The sequence below is a fragment of the Phascolarctos cinereus genome, unplaced genomic scaffold (genome assembly GCF_003287225.1).
Source record: "Phascolarctos cinereus isolate Bilbo 61053 unplaced genomic scaffold, phaCin_HiC Scaffold_5;HRSCAF=322, whole genome shotgun sequence".
Taxonomy (NCBI): Eukaryota; Metazoa; Chordata; class Mammalia; order Diprotodontia; family Phascolarctidae; genus Phascolarctos; species Phascolarctos cinereus.
This window is the reverse complement of record NW_027555958.1, coordinates 10,224,559-10,248,368: the sequence shown is the minus strand read 5'-3', so window position 1 is coordinate 10,248,368 and position 23,810 is coordinate 10,224,559. Positions and strand designations below refer to the sequence as shown.

General features: G+C 45.8%; 1 protein-coding gene across 1 annotated transcript; it reads left to right on the top strand.

Annotated features, from left to right (window-relative positions):
• The first annotated feature begins 1,624 nt into the window (after positions 1-1,624).
• On the top strand, positions 1,625-22,942 carry LOC110198094 (uncharacterized). Its single transcript, XM_078154622.1, is given in 6 exon segments — positions 1,625-2,111; positions 5,019-5,272; positions 7,340-11,254; positions 12,616-15,217; positions 18,610-20,096; positions 20,099-22,942. Coding segments are annotated over 2 exon segments (1,926 nt in total). The 5' UTR covers positions 1,625-2,111; positions 5,019-5,272; positions 7,340-11,254; positions 12,616-15,217; positions 18,610-18,904; the 3' UTR covers positions 20,833-22,942.
• Positions 22,943-23,810: the final 868 nt, after the last annotated feature.

Below are 23,810 nucleotides of genomic sequence, written 5' to 3'. Positions count from 1 at the left end.
GGCAGATTCACCTTGCAGAGGAACCTGGCTCTCTTTCTGAGCACGTGCATCAGACATTGGCCCAGTCTCCAAAGCTGACCATTTAGAACAGGCCTGCACAACATTTGGCCCTCGGGCCACTTACAGCTGTCCCTCTGCTTGCTGCCTGCAAAAGGATTTCAGGCAGTCCTCGAAAAACGTAGAGGATGTAAAACAGGCCTGCACAACATATTTTTAAAATTAACTAATTAAATCTATTTGCTAGACTTGTGCTTGTCTCCAGATACTTGAGAGTACCTGAAGGATTTCACCTTCTTGCCCTGATTCACATTCACTGCAATATTCTATCAGGCCAACATTCAATTCATGAATCAAGGTGGAATGTGAGCCAGCTGTATGTGCTTGGAGCAAACCAAGCCAAAGGAGCACAGCTACTAGGTTAAAGTGTATGCAGCGGCAGCAGTAGAGTCAAGCAGCTTCTCAAATGTGTGTGTGTGACACGACTTCCCAGATGATTTTCAGCTTCCATGGTGGGACACACAGGAAAGAACACTGGTCTTTTCCAGAGGTGTCCCTCACCCCCACACTTCAGATCTTATCAGTCTGGAACTAAAATAAGCATGTCACAAAATTCCTTTGTATGGACAATAATATTCCTAATATTGTAGTGTTATGGGAACAAGCAACTCTATCACACGAAGTTAGGGACACAAGCAGAAAGTATTTAAGCCTCCTACATGAAACATTTTGAAGCTGACTGCTAACGTTTCTTTCTAAAACACAGCTTATAACTTAATGCAGTCCGGTATGGCACTATTAGTTAGTAACTTTGTATATACAGAATTCATTTTTACACTCATGAAGGTTTTCAACAGGATAACCCAGAAACAAGAGACTGGGCATTTGGGGGAGGCAGTACGGTGTAGTGGGGGCAAGCCCTGGATGGGGGACAGTGAACCTGAGTCCTATTTCTGGCTGTCAGTCACTTTCCCCTTTCTGGGCCTCAGTTTCCTCATCTGTAAAATGAGCTGGAGAAGGAAATGACAAACCACTCCAGTGCCTTTGCCAAGAAAACCCCAAACGAGGTCAGGAAGTGTCTGAAATTACAAAACATATGATTTTGAAGGCCATAAAAATCGGTTTATGTTAAAAGCACTTCTGTCTCTCCGACACAATTTTCTCCACCAGTTTTACCAACCATCTAGGTTCATGGTTGTTTTTCTGTCTCCTGAACCTGGGCTTAAGCATGATAAACCTTCACCTCTACAATGTGTGCGTTGCGATAGGTTCATCTGGCATCAGAGAAAACAAGTGGGAGCTGAGCATCGCGAGTGGGGCAACCTGGGAGAAGGGGAAGAAGGTAGGGCCGGGCTGTGCCAGGGGATGCAGAGAGAGACGCGGGCTGGGAGGGGCGGAGCCCCTTCCTTTCCCCTCTGAGGCGCCACCACTGCCAGGACCCCTCCGTCCGCCGCTGCTCCCCCCTTCTCTTGTTGACTATGGGTCCGAGGGCGGAGGCTCTCCCTCGGGGAGCGGGAGGAGGAGGCTGGAAGCCGGACTCAGAAGAGGCTTGTAAAGAACAGAAGTATCAGTTTCACCGGCTAGTGACGTCAGATGCAGCAGCATCGCCAAGCACCGAGAAGCGAAGACCTGACGGACCAAACTGGAGGCAAAGAAGGAGGGTGGAGGGGAGAGGCAAGGGAGAACCCCACGTGGGGTGGGAGATAGGAAGGCAGCCTCCCCTCCCGTCCCCTTCGCCTAAAACCCCTGCGCTGAGCCTCCAGCTAGCTAAAGTGCCACTTAAGCCTTTGTGGGGAAATGAAGTTCGGGGCAATGAAGTCCGGGGCTCACGCGTGCGCGGTGCAGGCCAGGCGGCGGCCTCCTCCCTCTCGGACTTCATTTCCCAGAATGCATTATCCCAGACGCTCTTCCCAGAATGCATGAGAATGCGGCGGCCCAGTTGCGCACCTGCAACATGGCTGCTTTAGCTCGACTCTGGCTGATTGACGCAAAGCGCGGTGCATCGTGGGAAATATCTTCGAGGGGCTCAGAGTGAGGGGGTCGTTTACATTGCGAGGAGGCCCAATTTCCAGCAGTGGGCTCCTAGTATCGCGCCGAGCGGCTCATCAAGCGGGGTGAGCGAGGGAGAGAAAACGCGGGGGGGAGGCAGTGCGCACGCGCGACCCCGGCCCCTTCCACGCTCCCGGGCCGAGCCCTCTGAAGGAGGGTGCGTGCTGCGCATGCGCTGTCCGGCTTCCCTGGCCTGGCTGGACCACGGATAGGATGCGCGAATGGATGCTTGTGCCCACCGGCGGCCTGACACCCTCCCCCCGCCCCCGACACGTGCCCACGCGGCCTCGTAAGCCCTCCCTATTACCCCGCCATGAGACACAATGTTGTTTGGCCAGACGTGGGCCCTCCGCCCTGCCCAGGCTTGTCGCCCCCTCCCCACGCGCTGTTGGAGTCCAGCCAGGGACCTGCATCTCCCGACTCCGGGCCTTTGCACTGGCACGCCAGGCACTCCCAGCTCCGCCTGCCCTTGCCGGAAGGCTTCCTTCTCCAACCCCCTTAATTCTGTCCCCTCCCATTCTTTCAGAGAGCAGCTGACCCTGCGGGTGTGCGTTGTCTGTCACTAGGGTGTGCGCTCCCTGAGAGCAGGGGCGGTCCTCTGCCTTTCTTTATAATGTCTGCCCTTGGCACGGCACCAGACACACAGTAGGTGCTTCATAAATACCATTGGACTCTGCCTTGAAATCGGCCTTGAAATCCTTGTTCTCTGGGCCTTTGGGGGGGGGGGCCCTTTGGCCCAGGGCCTCCTCCCCAACCTTGAGCACCCCCACTTCCGAACCCACCCTCCTTACCCCCTCTACCACAAACATGCCCGAGTCTCTCCCAGCCTTAAAAACCTCTCCCTGGACCCTAATCCAAGGGGCAGCTGGGGAGCAATGCCCAGAATGCTGGGCCTGGAGTCTGGAAGACCTGAGTTAAAAGCCAGCCTCCAACACTCGCTGTGTGACCCTGGGCAAGTCACTTCACCCTGTTTGCCTCAGTTTCCTCATCTGTAAAATGAGCCAGAGAAGGAAATGGCAAAGCACTCTAGGATCTTTACTAAGAAAACCCCAAATGGGGTCATGGGGAGTCGGACACGACTGAAAAACAATGAAAGACCCTACCCACCCCCACCCCAGTCTTCCAGGGCCATGGCTTTACTTCTCTTCTAAACCCTATTGCCATCTTCACCCCTCAAGTGAAATCAGCGTCTTCAGGGTCACCAAGGAATTTTGTTCCAAAGGTGTGGCTTTACGTCATCAGGGGCCCCTTCTGGGGTGCCTTCTCCGGATCACGCCCTTCCAGGAGGGCCCCCATTCCTGCTGTGCACAGTAGGCACTTAATAAACGATTCTAGATTGATTGAACTCCGTAGGGTAGGTGGTGTCTTATGCAGGCAGGACCTTCTTAGGGTGTACTGGAGGGGCGGGGAAGAGTCCCAGCTAAATCCCACCTTCTACAGGAAGCCTTTCCCAATCCCATCGAATTCTAGTGTTTTCCTTCTTTTAGTTATTTCCCATTTATTCTTTATAGAATTCACTTTGTATTTGTTTGCTTGTTGCCCCCCCATTAGATCGTCAGCTCCTTGAGGACAGGGACTGTCTTTGGCCCCTTTTTGTCTCCCCCTGTGCTTAGCTCGGTGGCTGGTACACTGTAGGCACTTAATGAATGCTGGTTGTTTCTGTGAGGCTGTAGTCTGGGGAAGGCATGGAGGTATGTTTGGGACTTGGTCACCTTGTGGTCCAAGAGGCCTCCAGCACTTCCCTAGACTCTCTCTGAGCTGGAGTGCCCCCTCTTCTACAGACCCCATCCTTGGGGGGGGGGAGTCCCAGCAGGGTCTGCTCTGGGGAACTTCAGCGCACTAGAGCTGAGTCCTAGCCTTTTTTCCCCTGTGAGTCCTTTGGCCTTTGGCTTCCGGGAGACTCCGTGGCCCTGTGGCTGGAGACCCCAAAGGGATTTCACCGTTTCGAAGGACACTGCCTCGTGGCCAGTCCTTAAACTGCACCGCTGGCCGTTGGTGGCCAGAGACGTGGGCCCTTTGGAGAGATGGATGTTTAGTCAAGAAGGGGCAGCTCAGAGCCTCTTCTGTATTTTAGGGGAAGGGGGAGGGCTGGATTGAAAGGAGCTCTTTGCAAATGTGGGATGTTTCAAGCCCAGTTTAGTTGTTAAATTAGAACTAATGACTCCCATTTCTCCAGCACTCTCCGATTTGCTGAGCACTTTACAAATCTCATTTCATTTGAGCCTCACAACAGCCCTGGGAGGTGGGGACTGTCATCCCCATTTTATAGATGAGAAAACCAAGGCCGACCAGGGGTAAGAGACTTGCTTCGGGTCACACAGCTAGGAGGTGTCTTAGGCCGGATTCATACTTGGTCTTCCTGACTCCGGACCTGGTGCTCTGTCCTCTGTGACACTGAGCTACCCTGATTAAAACAAAACTAGACGTTTTAGTTTCTTTAGTTTGATGAATAAAATTATTGTTCTTACTGACTGAGTTCAGCAAATGTTCCACCTTGAAAAAGAATTCCCTGGGTGCCCACCCTACTGAAATATGCTTGGCAGGACCATGGGGATGGGCCTGTGAGTTGTAGGGGGAGGGATGGAACACCTGCCCCCACTCCCTGACAGCTGTGGGTGCCTGACCACACGATGAAAGGCCGGCCTTCTGGGGCTGGTGGTCAAGAGCACTTGCTTCACTCCAGCTTGGGACACACAGTAGGTTTTCTTTCTACATTTCTTGAATGAATGAAAGATTCATCATCAGCCCTCTTGTGTGTCCAGCGCCTGAGGCTGGCTCCCAAAGGCCACGAGTTACAATGTGTGATTGTGACTCTTGCTCCCTCCTGCTGTCTCCATCCATTTTTCTGGCTCGACTAGCCCCTGGTAGAGTCCTCTGACCCAGAGATACAAGGTCCAGCTGGGGATGAGGATCTGAGCCCCAGAGTGAAGGGCCTATTTAAAGTGACCTTGCTTTTCTTTTTTTGCTCCCAGGCCTCAGCTTCCTGGAAGGTGAAGGGTATAGAGATCACTCCCAGGAAAAGCAGCCCCCCCAGAAGATGACCCTTGCCCTGAGATCTTCCCACATGGCTCGAGGGCAGCACCAGAGGTGAAGGAACAGCCCCTGGCACTGCTGATGGGGCAGTGACTCCGGGCAGAGAGGCCTTGGAGCGAGGGCTGAGCAGGGAGAGCCCAGCCAGGACCAGCAACCATGGCGGAGTGGGCTCCAGGGCCAGAGGAGACAGGAAGTGAGCATCTCAGAAGGGGGGGGGGTGGAATCTGCCCAGGCCAGGCACAGTGAGGGACGCATACAAATCAGTCCAATTTCTACAGTATCCTGCTAGTCCCAGGAACTTTCTTTTTACCTGTCACCAGCAAATCATCTACATACTGTAAACCTGTATCCCAAGGGGAGCTCTAAACCCTTCCAGGATTCTCTCCAGGACTTGTCCAAACAGATTTGGTGATTCAGTATACCCCTGGGGCAGGATGCACCACCTATACTGCTGCTTCCTCTCAGTCTTGGGATCCTCCTACTGGAAAGCAAAGCTATCACCACTGCTAGGGTCTAAGGGACAGGCCCAGAATGCATCCTTTAAATCAAGTACACTGAACCACCTACTGTCTTCATTTATTCTTCCCAAAATCGTGTAGGGGTCAGGGACCACTGGGTGGGATGGTAATACAACCTTGTTAACTTCCCTTAAATCTTGGACTAGTCTATATGTTCCATCCCCTTTCCGGACCGGCAAGATGGGGGTATCGAAGGGGGAAATACAGGGTTTGAGAAGTCCCCCTTCCAATAGCCCCTGAATCACCAGTCTGAGTCCTCGCTTCTCCTCTAGAGATACAGGATATTGTTTTGCTCTCACCACTGTAGTGGGTTCCCTCAGTTTGATCTTGAGAGGGGTTATGTTAACCCTCCCCTTGTTGGTTTCCAGGGACCTTGGCAAGTTTTCAACATAAGGAGCAATTGCCTTGTGCCCCTTCTTTTCACACACAAATAATTAACAATTCTAGGTTTTAGCGTTAAAATAGTAAACACAGAATTTGGAAATTTTATGCTTTCTTAAATTACAATACTTAAAAAGGAAATGTAACAAAACAGGATCATATAGAATGCCCCAACAGCCAGATTCATTCCTTTTTCTCTTTTCCCTGAAGGCACAATTAATTTAACATTCCAGATTATAAAAGAAATTGCCCTTCCAGCAACATAACTAATACAGTTGAAAACAGACTCAATAAAAAATCTGTCTTTCTTTCTAGACCCCTTCATCAGATTCAACAGTCTCCTGGGGCCACATAGTTAATAAATTTCTTGATGCCAAATAACAATAGTTGCTCTCAAAATTATACACATGCACATTTCTAAATTCAATACCCTTGGCCCTTTATAAAGGGATATTATCCACAAATTCATATATTTCTTTAATATTTCAGTTCCCCATTCATGTCCACATTTTCTTGCGAAAGTTTTACAAACGGTTTGGAATCACCTATTATAATCAGGTCGGTTTAAAAATGTACTGGACCAGTATTCTGACTACTTTTTGCTTTCCTACAATAACCAATCTCTTTACCATAATCAGTATCCATATTAGATCTAATAGAACCCACCCACGGATCTAGCCGGAAAGGTGGGTGGACATAATTCCTTCCATCTCTCCATAACTTTATCTACTGGTTTTTAAATTAGGCAAAAAAAAAGAATTTTATTTTTCCATCTTTCTTCTTTAAACAGACCACTTCCTCACACCTTCTCAACTTACTTAATCCATCTAAAGCTATTCAGCTTTCTTTTTGCAAATCTGAAGGGAGATAATTGAATAGGGCTCTCCCTCCCTCTCTCTTCCCAAACTGATTGTGTTCCTGTACACAAAAACTTCTCTCTTTTATGAGAGGCAGAAAAGATTAAGTGCTACCTCTCTCTCTGATCTGAAGGGAAAAGGTTCCCTTTGTCTCTCTTTGTCTCCACACTCAAATTTGGCCAGAATTAGAATGCAGACAGAGAGAGAAATTATTATATTATTTTTTTTCCCAAAGGTTTCAAAACCTTCTTATTTTCAAAACCTCTGTTCACACTGTGCAAATAAATTACACCTTCCTTAAGCTTTCTACACATATTCCCTCTCCTGCAAGCTTAAACTTTCTTGCCTTTCTTTCTAATGGACTTTGATTAAAGTCCCTTTAAAACTTCACATATCTTACTTCTTTCTAATTCTGACCTGACACTTCGAAAATCCTTCTCAACTTTTTACCAATCATAAACCTAAATAATAAAGTATTTTTCTCTCTTTCTTTCTTCCATCCAGCCCCACCCCTCTGAGGCTGCTGTTATCAGTGAGTGAGAAGGGAGAGAAAGAAGCCACACTCCAGAGTCCAGCTGCAGCACTCGGAATGCTTTTCTTGCCAAATCCTTTACTGTCAAACACTGTTAACACTCATTCACACCACGCACAGACACAAACACAAAAAAGAAAATAGACATACAACAACCCTCCACCTTGTAGAATCCTCAAATCATCTAACCATATCCAATCATTTTCCTTTTATCTTTTCCTCTATATCTTGGTAGGCCACTTCAGTTCTGCACGGATTTAGATTGCCCCTTTCCCATTCTTAGGGAACCCCCAGGCCCTCACCTAGGGAATTTACGGGAGCCATCACCGAACTCCCCAAGTCTAAAGACAGACTCAGCTGAATCACTGAGAAGGACTGCCCACTCCTCACCAGTCACCCATGAGGCTTTCTCAGCGGCATCCTTCCGATGAGGTATCTATTCTGCAATTTGACCAGGTCCGGACTCCGCCCAAACTAGAGTCTGCCCTAAAGGGCCCTCGCCCTGTGCCAGTTACCTCCAGACCCCTGAGTGCTAACCTCTGGGTTGCACATGTACAACTTACGTGACTGCTCTCAGCCACCAGCTGGCCAGAATTTCTCAGTTTCGTCCCTAATCATCGGAGCCCTAAGAAGCCTTCTGTTTCTCTGAGTCCCTCTCTTTGGGTGTATTTCAGTGACTGGGTGGTAACCTCCCTCCAGGGCTCAAGACCTCCGAGAACTCTCGGATGCAAGCTTGGTCTTGACCTCGGTAGGAAAACCCCCTCCCTAATCAAAGAATATCCTGGACGAGCCCCCACTGAGTGGGATTGAGACCACTTACTCAAATAAAAACAGAGGTTTCTCCAGGTAGAAGACAGAAGGTTTTGTTAAACTAGCAAGTCTCCCGAGAGAGTTGGGCATCTCCTACCCAGGGCAGACTGGAGTAATGAGGCCCAGCACAAACAGCAGCAAGCAGTTACATAGTCTTAGGCAAACCACTCCAAAAAGCCCCCTCCCCACCTGTTTGTCTCAATCTCTTTATCCTCATTGGCTGAGGCAAGAGACCTCACAGTCTATATTCAGAACCCAAGAGATACATTTTACTCAAAACAGTTTGGGAGCTAGAGGATTGCATTATTTGGTAAAGTTAAGGCACAAAACAGTGGAGGGGGTGGTTGTAAAACAAGGGAGGGGGGTGGGCAGCTGGTGCGCAACCCCCTTCCCCAGAAACGAAAGTGGAACTTAGGCCCAGCTCATGCTGAAGCCTCACTACATTTATGGAGCATAGCTTACATTTTAACATGAGAACTTTCACTTGTCCCACACACTTCTAAAGAATTGCGGGGTTTGGGGGGCAGAGAATGCCTTCACTTGTAGATTTGTTGAATTTGAGATGTCAGGCTGAATGCTAATGCTATGAGACAAAAGCCTGGGGCTGGCTTCTACTTTGTGTTGTGTTTGTACATACGTACACAGATGTGTGTGTGTATCTGTGAGTTATATTCTCTCATGTGATGTATACATGTATAACATTACACAGGAGCACACGTACGTGCGCGTGCACACACACACACACACACACACACACACACACACACTAACAGTAATCCAGGAGTGGATGAGGCCTCAGAGAGTGGGAGAGTGAGAGCAGAGAGCAGAAGGGCCAGGCCAGAGCCTTGAGAAAGACGCAGCAGGCTTAGAGAGTCAGCAGAGGACTGAGAAGGGGTGAGGGGGAGACCCTCTGAGCAGAGGAGCCGGTGGTCAAACATGGTGGAGGCCCAACAGAAAGACCATGAGATTCAGCCATTGAGACGTCATTGTAACTTTGGGGAGGGCATTTGCAGTGGGGTGAGGAGGTCGGGAGCCCGCCTGCAGAGGGCCCGGGAGTCCATTAGGAGTGGGAGGGCGACAGTGAGTGTAAACAGCCTTTCTGAGGAGTTTGGCTGGAAAGGGGAGGAGAGATATAGGGAAGGTGGGGGTTTTATTTCTTTTTAAGGATGGGGGAGACTTGGGCTTGTTTTTAGCATGTAGGGAAGGACCTAGTAGGTGGGGAGAGGTTGAAGGTTCGAGGGGAAGATGATTGAGTTTGCAGTTGCTAGAGAAGACCATTTGGGGGGGGCAGGCTGCTGGGGTCCAGGGGAGGAGGAGAGAGGGCAGTGATGTTGTGGAGGTTTGAGATGAAGAAAGGGCTGGCCCTGGGGGATACTTGTGAGGGCACGCTCCAGGAGGGAAGAGATGAGCTCCCAGCCTCGGCCTTCCCTCCCCAGGCTCTCTCCAGACTGTTCACATACCAGCACTTCCTGGCTGGCCTCTGATCTGGTTATGTGCAAACGGGTGGTCACCAAGCATTTATTAAGTGCCTACCGTGTGCCAACACTGATGGAAAGGATTGGCATTAGGAGTGGGGGCATTGGTAAAAGCAGGATGAATTTGCTGTGCATCGAGTTAAAATACAATTTCGTGATTTTATTTGGCAGCTTGGGAAGAGATGTAGAGACAGCTGTGGAAGGAGGGTGTAGAGTAGGCTGATGATGCAGCAGGGCTGGAGGGTGAGGGGGGCTAGGATTCTGGCAAATGCTTTGTTTGAGAGCTTCGAGGCAGGGTTGGTCCCCCCGACTGCTTTCTCCCTCCCCAGCTCAGCCTCCTCAAAGTTCTGCCCTTCTCCAAGAAAGCAGGTTGGCAGATGGGAACGGAATAACGTCTGGGCTCCTCACTGCCAGCCTCTGGGTGAGTTTCACTTTGCTCTCCTGAGGATCATTTCAAACCATATTATTTCCCAGGGGAGGGACACATTACTGCCCCTTTTCTTTGAAGTCTCCATTATCCACATCTCACCTGGAGTTCTGAGCCTCGATTCTCCTTCCTCAGTTCTCACAAGAAGCCTCTGACAGGTGGTAGAGCTTATAATTAGAGCTACGATGTTCCTGGAATATAAACAGAATCCCTGGAATTTTAGAATTAATGGGTGTAATTTCACGGGAAGATTTGTTTTATGATTGGAGCACCAGGTGAATGGTAGAAGTTGAGCATCTAAATGTGGGCCAGGGGGTCGGGCCAGGGGATTTCAAGAGTCTGTTTCAAAGTTCAAGCTGCTTCTTTCCTTCAGTTCATTTCAGCAAACACTGATTAAGCTCCTACTGTGTGTCAAGGACTCGAGATATAGAGATAGAAATGAAACTGTTCCTGGTCCTAATGAGCTTACATTTTACTGTATTGGGGATACATACATACATACATATGTGTGTGTATGTATGTGTAATATGTGGGTGCACACACATACACAAGTGAGTAAAGAGACAAGTGAATGAAGGATCAGGGGAAGAAAGCGTTCTCTGGGAGATGATGGAAGGAAGGTTGTGAGGGAGGACGAAGAAGGATGGGGCCAGGCTGGAAGCAGGCATCCCTGGACGCCTCATCACGGCCCTGCCGTTTTTGGAATGTTGTTGTCCACTGTGAGGCTCCCCGCTTGAGGAAGCCTGCCAACCAGAAGACGGCATCCAGGATGGTGAAAGGGCTTGTGTTCAGGTCACATGATCCATCGAAGGAAATGGGGATGTGGAAATCAGAGAAGATGCAGGGTGGACTGGACTCGGTATTTTAAAAATGATTTTTTTATTCTGAACTCAAGCACCCCAAACATCGAGCAGAACATGAAAAGAGAATTCTATAGGAAACCGCGAATCCCCATTCTGTTTCATGCCTCATCTTTTTTTTCTGAAGTGTGAGCGCATCCCGCCTCACTTTACAAACCGCCCTGCTCGTCTGTTTCGTTCTGAATTCCCTTCCGTTCTCTCGGGCATTGTAAGTGTTTGCCTGACACTTTTGGGTCGTTTGGGGCGTCACTGTTGCCAACGCCTGTGCCGCTCCCCGTTAAAAATGGAGAGAAAGAAAAGAAAAGCTCGTCTCACGTGAGTGGCCGTGGCCAGAATGTCCGTGTCCTCCCCTTCTATACCTGGGGTCAGTCCGCTCTCAGTCCGCCCTCTGCAGCCGTTCCTGGCCACTGCGGTCATGCTGATCAGAGCTCTCCAGCCTTTTCACCTTTTGGTTCGCTGTTACCGTGTTGTTGTCATTGCATAAACCCTTGATTTGTGTATCCATCTCTACAACCCAGGAATCCCTGAAATGGTTTTTTGTATTTTCTTACATTGCAATAGTATTCCATTACCTTCATGGGTCACAATCTGTGCCCCCTTCCCACAGCTGTCCTAGTCAATCAAAGATAACCCCTTAGACTGGAAGTTTCTGTTGCCTGTAGGCGTTCCCTCCCTGGTATCATTGTTCCTCTGTATTCCTTTTATTTACAGTTCCTTTTATCTCTTTTCTCTCTTAAAACCCTTTGACATACCCAGTCCACCCCTCCCCCAGCACCTGTTTTTCTTATTAACTCCCTCAATGCCCTTTGAAGACATTAAGGTTCTGAAGGCATTTTCAAAGCCTTGCAGCTTACACAAATCTCTGGTGTTGGCCAGGTGGAAGATGATGAGGCGGCAGCCCTGGGCACCCTGCTTCAGTGGAGGGTCTGGGAGGAGCTCTGCAGCGTCCTCTGTCCACCCTCTCCAGTCAGAGGGAGGAAGGAGCCCAAAGGGCTACTGGGGACATGTTTTTGGAGACCATGATGAGTCTGGGAGACTAGCTGGGTGGGAAGGGATCAGTCAAAAGTGACTACAGAGTCTCCGTAGTTTCTGTTGGATTTCCAGTTTGTAGGGCATTACCTCCTGAGTAAATCTGCCCAGAATATGTTGATCTGTAATGAAAGATGATTCCTACAATTCGGCTAATTAGGAATTACTTTTGGAGTGTGGTTATTTCTAGTGCTCTGTACATAAGTGTCAGGTGGATGCTGAATCCTTTCTGTGGTTTGCTTGAAAATGCCTGCTTTTCTCGGGAAGAGAATTTGTCAGAATCATGGAACTGAAGGGTCAGTTGGGATGTTGGCCACTGTCTGGTCCAGGGGTGGGGAAACTGGCCCTCTAGGTCCTCAAGTGCAGCCCTTTGACGGAATCCAGACTTCACAGAACAAATCCTTCCCAACCCATACAGGAAAAGAATCCATACCGTATAACATTTTTTCAAGGGATCTTCTGGACTTTACTTAAAGACCTCTCAGACTGGGAGCCTCCTGTGGAAGTTAAGCTCTAAAATTTGGGGAATCCAAGGCACATCTAGAGGCCAGCTTGGTCTAGTCCAAGTTGAGTCACATGATAAGTAGGGAATCCAGAAATATTGGGAGGGAATGGTCTCTGGCTAAAGAGGAATGTGTTTGATTCAGGAATTGGTGACCTTCCTGGACGTGGCTGTGGTCTTCACCAGGGAGGAGTGGCGACGTCTGGAGCCTGCCCAGAGGACCCTCTACAGGCATGTGATGTGGGAGACCTATGAGAACTTGGTCTCCCTGAGTAAGCTCAGCGGCTCCCAGGGTCCTGGGGGGTCTTGAAGGGCTCCCTGGGGAGGGTATGGGCAGCCTAAAGTGCCGGCCTGAGTTTTGGCTTGTGGTACAAGAGTAGTCAAGACTGCTATCACTGTGGGGGTGTGCCAAATCCTTTATGGCCAGCAGCAGGTGGTATCTCTTCTGTGTGTTCCCAGGTTTGCTTTGTATAAATGGCAATCCGTTAGCTTCCTTGGTCCGGCCTCAAGGCTACAGCTTCCCGCTTTCCCAGACGCTCAGCTCTAAGGTTCTGGATAAATTCCCAGGGGAATCAGGAGACCCAAACTGAGCCTTCCCTACCCATATTCCCAGGGAGCTTTCTGTCTGAAACTCCCCTTTGTGAGGATTTGACTCCCTCTAAACTGAAAGTCCCCTGAGTTCAGAAGGGACCATATCTCAACCAAACTTTGTATCATCCACAGCACAATTCTTTGCCTGCAATACTTAATCAATGTTTGATTAAAAAGAATCCACCCAAGACCAGTCACACCACTCTCCTGGTGGAGAAACTCAGATGGCTCCATCTTGCCTCTGCATGTAGAGATTGAAGAAATTACTTTTGGAGTGTGGTTATTTCTAGTGCTCTGTACATAAGTGTCAGGTGGATGCTGACCAGCCTGGCTCCAAGCTCCCTTTGTAGTTTTATGACCATGACTCCCCCTCACATACTCTGGGGTCCAGCAGAAGCATCCTCCTTGCTGTTCCTAACAAAGGACATTTCACATCCTGTCTTTTTTCATCACTCAGCTCGAGCCTCCTCTACAGGAGGCCATTCCTGACCCCTAAAATTATCTGGATATTTAGTGTCTACATACAGATGTATATATTTTGTCACGCACGCGCGCACACACACACACACACACACACACACGTTGTTTTCCTCAAAAGGACAGAAGCACTTTGCAAACAACGATGTTTGCAGTTTTGTCTTTGCCTTTCCAATGCCTGATCCAAAGCACATGCTTAAATAAATCCCTACTGATTCATTATACTAGGTTCATCTCAGTTGAGATGCTTGTAAAGGTTCTGTCCTCTCAACATGAACTGGGTCGAATGAACTAATTTTCTTTCTGAGCCTAACTTGTCCTGACTGATATCTGGCCACTGGACCCAGATGGCTCTGGAGGAGAAAGTGAGGCTGGTGACCTGGCACAGGCCTCCCTCACTCAAATCAAATTCAGCCACAAGTCCTGTCCTCATCTCCCTGATGTCATGGTCCTCTTTGAGAAGGAAGGACAAATCACAGCCACACAAGGTCTTTTACTGATGGTCAGCTTTTTTGTTGTTCAGTTGTGACCGACTCTTTGTGACCCCGTTTGGGGTTTTCTTGGCAAAGATACTGGAGGGGTGTGCCATTTCCTTCTCCAGGTCATTTGACAGATGAGGAAACTGAGGCAGACAAGGGTAAGTGGCCTGCCCAGAGTCACACAGCTTTATAAGTATCTGAGGTCAGATTGGAGTCTTCCCGACTCCAGGCCCAGCTCTGCCCCGATACTCAACTAGAATGGTGATTTGAAGGCTCCACCCAGCAATGGTGATTATACCCATTGAATGCCCGGGGCATTCTTGTCCACGTCTACCCCCGTTTTTGCTTTAAGGAATCCTCTGAACATGCTGGCAGCTTTTTAACATTGTGAGGGGATCAGTCAGGTACTCCAGCTGTCTGCCTGTCATACCTCCTCTCCTGACCAACTCATCTTTGCTTCATTTTTTTTTTTTGGTGAGGCTGTCAGGGTTGAGTGACTTGCCCAGAGTCACACAGCTGGTGAGTGTCATGTGTCTGAGGCCGGATTTGAACTCAGGTCCTCCCAGCTGCCCCTCATCTTTTCTTCTAATAGTATTTTTCCTTACTAGGAACAGGCATCTTATGTGACATGTGCTGTGTGCCAGGCACTGTTCTAAGCATTTTAGAGATCTTATCTCATTTGATACTCCCAACCCCTGAGAGGTAAGTGCTGTTATAGCCCCATTTTGCAGTGGAGGAAACTGAGGCAAGCAGAAGTTAAGTGCCTTGCCCAAGATCACACTAGAGCTAGTAAATGTCTGACGAGGAATTTTAATTCAGGTCTTCCTGTCTGTAGTCTCATCACTCGATCCACTGCTCCACTCCACTGCCTTTTCTTCCTTAAAGTTTCTCACATACACTTCTATAAACATACTTGTAGAGATAGATTTATATGTATATGTATGGGACAGACAGTAGGTATGGACAACAAGTTAGGCCTAAAATTGTGGCCTCTACTCCCTTGGAATCCACAGTTGAGTGTGTTCAAGAGATCTTTCATTTTCCCTGAATTTAATTTTCAGCTTTTTGTTCCCCACAGTGTCTGATTTCTTTCCCTTTGTGTAGGGATTCCTGCTTCCAGGCTGGATATGGTCTCCCTGTTGGAGACAGGAGCAGCAGCATGGAGGCCCAAGGAAGGAGGCTCCAGAGGCTGTTATCCAGGTGAGCGAGTGACAGCCAGGCAAATGGGACTCATTGCATGTATCAGTTAGGTGGCTGCACCTTGGCAGTGGTATTCCTAGCTCCAAGGAGGGTTTACTTCTTACTGCATTGCCTTCTAAAAGGTTGAGCCATTTCCTAGCTCGAGCATTTGTGTAAAATCGTGTCCTTTCCCCAAAGCTCATGTTGTGGTGGTGGTTCAGCCAGGCCCTTCTATCCTGCAAGCCCACATTCCTTGTTTCCATGACACTCTATCCATGTCATTCTTTGCCTTCCCCTTTTCCTTTCACCTTCAATGTGGCCAGAATATTTCCACTTCAGCTTCAGTATTTGGCTGTACAATGAATAGTCTGAATTAATTTCTTTAAAGCATTGAGTGATTTGATCTCCTTGCAGTCCAAGAGACTCTCAAAAGCCTTCAGCATCACAGTTTGGAAGCACCGATTCTGCAGTGCTCAGGTTTCCTTGTAGTCCAGCTGTCACAGCCATACATTGCTACTGGAAAAACTCATAGCTTTGACCGTGCAGACCTTTATGGACAAGGCGACGTCTCTGCTTTTTAGTCTGCTGTCCAGATTTGCCAAAGCTTTTCTTCCGAGGAACAACCATCTTTTAATCTCATGGCTGCAGTCATCATCTGCAGTGATCTCTGAGCCCAAGAATAGAAAACCTGACACTTCTTCCCTTTCTTCTCCCTCTGTTTGCCAGGAAATGACGGGACCAATTGCCCAGATCTTGGTCTTTTTTTTTTTTTGATGTGAAGCTTCAAGCCAGCTTTTGCACTCTCCTCTTTCGCCCTCTTCACTTTCTGCCATCAGAGTGGCACCATCTGCATGTCTGAGATGGCTGATATTTCTCTCGGCAGCCTGGATTCCAGCTTTTGATTTGTCCAGCCTGGCATTTTGCATGATGTATTCTGCATGTAAGTTAAATAAGGTGTCATGATACATCCTTGTACTCTTTTTCCAAACTTAAACCAATCAGTTGTTCCATGTTCAGTTCTCACTGTTATTTCTTGACCCACATACAGTTTTCTCAGGAGACAAGTAAGGTGATTTGGTCCTCCCATGTCTGAGCACTTGCCACATTTTGTTGTGATCCACACAGTCAGAGGCTTTAGTGTAGTCAATGAAGCAGAAGTAGATGTTTTTCTAGAACCCCCTTGCTCTCTCCATAATCAGTGAATGTTGGCAATTTGGTCTGTAGTTGCTCTGCCTCTTGGAAAACCAGCTGACGCCTAGCTTGCAGAATCTTAAACGTAACCTTGCTGGCAGGTGAAAGAGGGCATTTGTTCAGTAATTTGAATATTCCTTCCTAAAGAAGGGTGTTGCCCTTCTTTAGGGGTGGAATGTCAATGGATCTTTTCCATTCCAGTGGCCGCTGTTGAGTTTTCCAAATTTGCGTATTGACTACAGGACTTTAACAGCATCATCTTTTAGGGTTTTAAACAGCTCAGCTGGAATTCCATCCCCTCCACCAGCCTTATTGTTAGCAGTGCTTCCTGAGGCCCACTTGACTTCATTCTCAGGGATGCCTGGCTCTACCTCAATAATCACACCATTGTGGTTATTGTGACGTTAAGGTCTTTCTTGCATAGTTCTTTTGTGTATTCTTGCCACCTCTTCTTAATCTCTTCTGCTTCTATTAAGTCCTTACCATATTCATCTTTTGTCATGTCCATTTTTGCATGAAACATTCCCTTGATTATCTCTAATTTTTTTTGAAGAGAAAAATCTTATTTCTCCTTGCCCTTTTCTGGAATTCTGCATTCAGATGGGCGTATCTTTCCCTTTTTCCTTTACCCTTTGGTTTCCTTCTTTCTTCAGCTATTTGTAAAGTCTCATCAGAAAGCTATTTTACTTTCTTGCTCTTCTTTTTCTTTGGAATATTTTTTGTTGCTGCCTCCTGTACAGTATTGAGAATCTCTGTCCTTAGTTCTTCAGGCACTCTGTCTACCAGATCTAATGCCTTAAATCAATTCATTTCCTCCCTAGCTCCACCAGTATTAAATTTTATAGCTTTCCCTTTTAATTTAATTGATTTCATATTGTATCCCAGATCTTTTAATTTAGATTTTTACATTTATTATAAAGTTTAAAGTTTCCTTGTTAATTCTATTATTTTGTGTTTTTTTAAGTAATTTTATGTTTTTCTGTTTTGTTGATTTCTTTCATTCGAATATCACTTCATTATCAGCTGTATCCTTCTCCCTTCTCTGTGTAAACAAGCTATCCCTTGTAACAAAGAGTATGAACAAAAGAGAAAAAAGAAAATAATGTTTGAACAAACCAACACATCTGAGTCTGAGAGTATATGTTATACTGCAACCATAGTTCTCCACCTGTGCAAAAAAGTAGGGGGAGGTATATTATCTCCTGTCTTCTTTGGGACCAAGCTTGGTCATTATAATTATATCGTATTAAATTCACTTTTTTTGTTCTTTACATTCATATTATTCTTAAATTGATTAATTGTGTCTTTCTCTTTGTGACCCCATTTGGAGTTTTCTTGGCAAAGATACTGGAGTGGTTTACTATTTCTTTCTCTAGCTCATTTTACAGTTGAGGAACTGAGGCAGATAGAGTTAAGTGACTTGCCAAGGGTCACTTAACTAGTAAGTGTCTAAGGCTTGATTTGAACTCAGGTCCTCCTGGCTTCAGGGCCTTCATTCTATCCACTGCACCACCTAAGTCCCACACTTTTATATTGTATTCAGTTTATATATTGTTTTTCTGGCTTATTTCATGCTGTGACAATTCATGTAAGTCTTTTCTGAGTTTTTTATGTTTGTCATATCTTAATATGAAGTAGTAATAAATAATCCATTACATTTATGTATGGTGATTCGTTAAGCCATGTTTAATTGATGGATATCTACTTTGTTTCTAGTTCTTTGCTTACACCTGAAATACTTTTATGAATAATTTAGTGTATATGGAATCTTTCCCTCTGGCTTTGACCTCCTAGGTGTATATACACCTAACAGGTAGTTCTCTGGGTCAAAAGGCATGGATATTTTAACCACCTTCTGAACATAATTTCAAATTACTTTTAAAAATGGTTGGACTATTTCATCACCCTGATCTTTTTCGTGTGATTCCTTTGCTGATGATACCCAGTTAGAGACGGTGTTGTCAGGATAAAGTCTTGGGCCTTCTCTCCTCTGAAGAGACCTTGGCTTGTTATTAGATGTACTAAATTACTAAATGTAATTCATTTAGTCCTAAACAGCAAGGTGCTCACTTACAATATCCTCAATGGGCGTGATTAGAATTTTCCTGTTTGCTCTACCTGGTCCAAATTGAGTGCTATTCTCATTACCAGAAGAGACTGAACTAGACTATGGCCTGAACAGATGGTCAGTAGGGATGTTACTTTCTGTTTGTCTCTTCCAGATTCCCTTAGTGAAGGCACCAGGTTTGAAATCAAGGACTCTAGCCTGACTCAGAATATTTATGTGGCAATGTCATTGAAAAAAAGAATGCCAAATGAAACTGTCTGGTATTTTAACATGAAAGACTCCAGGGAATGTGAAATTAATTCAGACAAACACAATTCAGACTGGAGAGACAGTCCAGAGAAGTAACAATCATTTATAGAAGAAATTTAAATAAAACAGGTATACCTCAATATAATACACATGAGAGAAGTTTTAGTCTGCTATCAGTCTCTGCACTCCGGAGAGGGACTATGAGGAAAAGTGTTCCTAAGTGTAAAACTGTTGGAAAGAGCATTACAGATTCTTCAGTCTTCTTCTTAGGGAAGAACCTTCCCAAGTGCAGCAAATTCAGGAAGCCCTTCAGTTACCACTCAGACCTAATTAAATTTCATAGAGAGCAGGCTGAAGGGAAGCTACACAAAGACAATGAATGTGAAGTAGCCTTTGGCAGAAAATCAAATTTTACTGGACACCAGAGAATTCATCCTGGAAAGAAGCTTTCTGAGAGGAATAAATATTGGAAAACCTACAGTTGCCAGGGAAGATCGATTAAACATAAGAGAGTTAATGGCATGGTGAAATCCTTTGAATGTAGTGAATGTGGGAAAGAATTCAGCCTGAGGGGATCCCTCATTTCTCATCAGAGGATTCATAGGAGAGTGAAACCTTTTGAATGCAATGAATGTGGGAAAACCTTCAGTATAAGGGGAAGCCTGAACAGACATCAAGGAATCCATACGGGAGAAAAACCTTTTGTATGTAATCAATGTGGGAAAGCATTCAATATTAAGGAAACCCTGAATAGACATCAGAGAATTCATACTGGAGAGAAACCCTTTGAATGTAATGAATGTGGAAAAGGCTTTAGCCAGAGGGCCAACCTAGTTAGGCATCAGAGAACTCATACTGGAGTGAAACCTTTTGTATGTAGTGAATGTGGGAAAGCCTTCAGTACAAGGGGAAGTCTTAATAGACATCAGAAAATTCATACTAGATTGAAACTCTTTGAATGTGGTGAATGTGGAAAAGCCTTCTACAAGAAAGGAAAGCTTATTATACATCAGAAAACACATATTAAACTTAAACTGTTTGTGTGTAATGAATGTGGAAAAGATTTCAGACAGAGAGCAGACCTAATTTATCATCAGAGAACTCATACTGGAGAAAAGCCCTTTGTTTGTAATGAAAGTGGGAAAGGGTTCAGAAGGAGAGCAGACCTCAGTAGCCATCAGAGAACTCATACTGGAGAGAAGCCTTTTGAATGTAGTGAATGTGGAAAGGCCTTTAGTCAGAGAGCACGCCTCATTTATCATCAAAGAACTCATACTGGAGAGAAAGCATTTGGATATAATGAATGTAGGAAAGCATTTAGCAAGAGGACAAAACTTATACATCAGAAAACACACACTAGATTAAAACCCTTTGACTGTAATGAATGTGGGAAGCTTTCAGCAAGATGGAAAAGCTTAATATACATCAGAGAATGCATGATGGAGAGAAATCTTTTGAATATAATGAATGTAGGAAAGCATTTAGCAAGAGGAGAATACTTATACATCAGAAAACATGCACTGGACTAAAACCCTTTGAATGTAATGAATGTGGGAAAGCTTTTAGCCAGAAGACACACCTCATTTATCATCAGAGAACTCATAGTGGAGAGAGACCCTTTGAATATAGTGAGTGTGGAAAAGCCTTCAGTGAGAATAAAATGCTCAGAAGACATCAAGGAACTCATACTGGAGTCAAAACCTTTGAATGCAATGAATGTGGGAAACATTTCAGGTGGAGGACAAACCTTATTACCCATCAGAGAACTCATGTTGGGGAGGAATACTCTGAATGTGATGAATGTGGGAAAGCCTTCTCCAAGAGAAGAAGGCTTATTATATATCAGAAAACACATACGAAACTCAAACTTTTTGTGTGTAATGAATGTGAGAAAGGGTTCAGAAGAAGAGCCGACCTTATTACCCATCAGAGAACTCATACTGGGGAGAAACCCTTTGAATATAATGAATGTGGGAAAGTTTTCAGCCAGAGTGGAACTGTTATTGGCCATAACAGAACTCATACTGGAGAGAAGCCCTTTGCACGTAATGAATGTGGGAAAGCCTTCAGCTGGAAAACAAGCCTTATTATTCATCAGAGGACTCATACTGGAGAGAAAGCCTTATAATGCATGGATGTAGGGAAAGTCTTAAGCAATTGCATTTAAAAGCCATCAAAGAACTCAAAAGAATTCACACTGGAGAAGAGGCCTTTGTAGTGAATATAGGAAAGGCTTCAGCTGGAAGGAAGTCTTGTTACATGTAGAAAACTCATACTGGGGAAAAATCCGCTGATTATAATGAATGGAAAAGGCTTCATCAAGACGTCATGCTGGAGAGAATGGTATCCAGTGAATCAATCAAGTATTTATTAAGTGCTTACAACAATGTCAGACAATATGCTAAATAGTGGGGATACAGAGGTAAAAGAGATTTAGTCCTTTCCCTCAAAGAGTTTACATTCTAATCCAGGAGACAGCATGTGGATGTGTAAGCCTGTTTGTGGCATGTACAAAACAAATGCAAGTTGGTTTAGGGAGGGTACCAGTGGCTGGGAGACCTAAGAATCCATGTAATAATGTGGTACTTGAGCTGACATCTGAAGGAAATAGGAATTCTAGGGGTGGAGGTGAGGAGGGAATGAATTTTAGGCATGGAAGGGAGCCAGCCTGAAGACTCAGAGACAAGAGATAGAATAGCCCAATATGGCAGCATTGCAAAGTTTGAGAAGATGAGTAATGTGTAAGATTGGAAAGGTAGGAAGGGATCAGAATGTAAAAGATTTAATGTCAAACAGGAGAATTTATTTGGTAATGGTAGCTAGCACTGATATAGCACTTAACGTGCTTTGTAAATGATGAGATATGGGCCCAAGCTGAGACCTTTGCCCATCACCCTAAAAAGAATTTGGGTCCCATTTGTCTATGAGCCCCAGAAAACCCTTGAACTTTCTTTGAACTCACTTCCTCACTTCCTCTGGCAGTTGCCTGAAGCTATTATCCTAAACCCAATCTCCCAATTCTTTGTTACTCTAATTAAGCCTAGCCCTCCATTGTCTATTACAGGATGGGAGGCCCCCCCCCCACTTCCTATCCTTGATCCTATCTAGATCCCATTCAACCTCCCAGTCACTCTCATGCAGATCCTCCCTAGACCCTCCAGTTACCCCAGCTTACTAGCTACTCCTATCAGGACACGCCTTCTCCCAGCCCCTTCTCCAGTCACACCAAACTACTTGGCCACTCCTAGATCCCTCCCATGGTCTTTCTGTATATAAGACCCATCCTGGCTCCCATTTAGGGACTGAGACTTCTTCATGCCCATTCATCCTTAGGAGTGTCACAAATGTTTAGATTCCTTAAGAGTCTGGCCAATATGGCGGGTCTTTAATAAACCTTGTCTTTGGATAAAAGAAGGCTTGGGTCAAATTCATTCAGGCAGCACCCACGTTTTGTGAGTTTGGGGTCACAGCACCCCTAACATCTAAACCTCAACAGAAATCTCATTTTATCTTCACAACCCTGGAAGGTAGGTGTTATCATTACTCCTTGCTTTATAGATGAGGAAACGAAGGCAGACTGAGGTTAAGTGACTTGCTCAGGGTTACACAGCTAGTAAGTATCGGAAGCTAGCGTTGAAATTCAGGTCTCCCTGACTTCAGTTCCAGTGCTCTATCCACTGTGCACGTACTTGAGTCGTTAGGGAGCTGCTGGAGTTTGAGAGGGGTTTGGAAGAGAAGAAAAGTAGTTACGTGATCAAACTGGGCTGTTTTTTTTTCTTTTTTTAGTGAGGCAATGGGGTTAAGTGACTTGCCCAAGGTCACACAGCTAGTATGTGTCAAGTGATTGTTCTGAGGCAGGATTTGAATTCAGGTCCTCCTGACTTCAGGGCCGGTGCTCTATCCACTGTGCCACCTGGCTGCCCCATGGGCTGTTTTCAAGATTGTGTGGAGGATGCATTGGAGTGTAGAGAGACGGTACAGGGACACCAATCATAAAGTTATTGGAGTACAGTTGCAAGGTGAAGAAAGTATGCACTAGGGTTGTATCTGTGTGAGTGGAGAGAAGAGGATGTATTTGAAGACACTGCAAAGATAAAAATGACAGCTTGACAATAGATTTGCTTTGTGGGGTGAGTAGGAATGCAGAGCAAGGGAAAACAACATTTTGAGCCCAGGTGAGTAGGAGAATGATGATGCCCTGATCAGTTATAGAAAACTCAGGGAGAAATGAGGATTTTGGGGGAGGTATAATAAGAAGTTTTGTTTTGGACATGTTGGGTTTGAGATGCCTATAGGACATTCATTTGGAAATGTCCAGTACCTGGGTCAGGACTTAGGACAAGAGTTAAGGAGAAAGACCAGACAGGACCTATAGATCACAGCTTCATCTGAATACAAATGATATTTGAATCAATGGGAACTATTGAGATCACTGAGCAATGTAGTGTAGAGTGAAAGAGAAGGCCAGGAGAGAGTCTTGGGGTACATACTCAGTGGTCATGACATGGAAAATGGATCAGCAAGGGAAACTGAGAAGAAGCAGTTTCACAGAAAAGAAACGAGTTCAGAGAGAACAGTGTGGTGAAAACCCAAAGATGATAGAATATTTGAGAGGAGAGTGGTCAGCAGCATCAAATGCTAAAGAGAGATCAAAGAAGATGGAGAAGAGGCTATTTACTTTGATAAGCAATCATTGTTAACTTTGGAAAGAGCAGTAGCAATTGAGTAATTGAAGTCAGAAGCCTTTATACAGGGGTGTGAGAGGAGAGGATGTGGGGGCCCTGAGAACAGACAGATTTTTCCAAGTTGTTTCACCAAGAAAGAAAAGAGATATATGACAATAGCAGAGCTGCTGATACCTGGTGAACATTAATTGTGCTGTGTTGGTAGGCAGCAAGGAAGGAACTAGTGGATAAGGAGAACTAGCGAATGTAGGAAAGTCTTCAGTGATTGAGGAAAGCTTATTAGAGAACTGATATTGAGAAAAAAGCTTTTGAGTGACACAGCAAAGCAGGTTATATTAAAGTAGATGATATTCGATTAGGGGATGGCTAAACACATTCTGATACATGAATATAATGGAATATTCCATGGTGCAAGAAATAA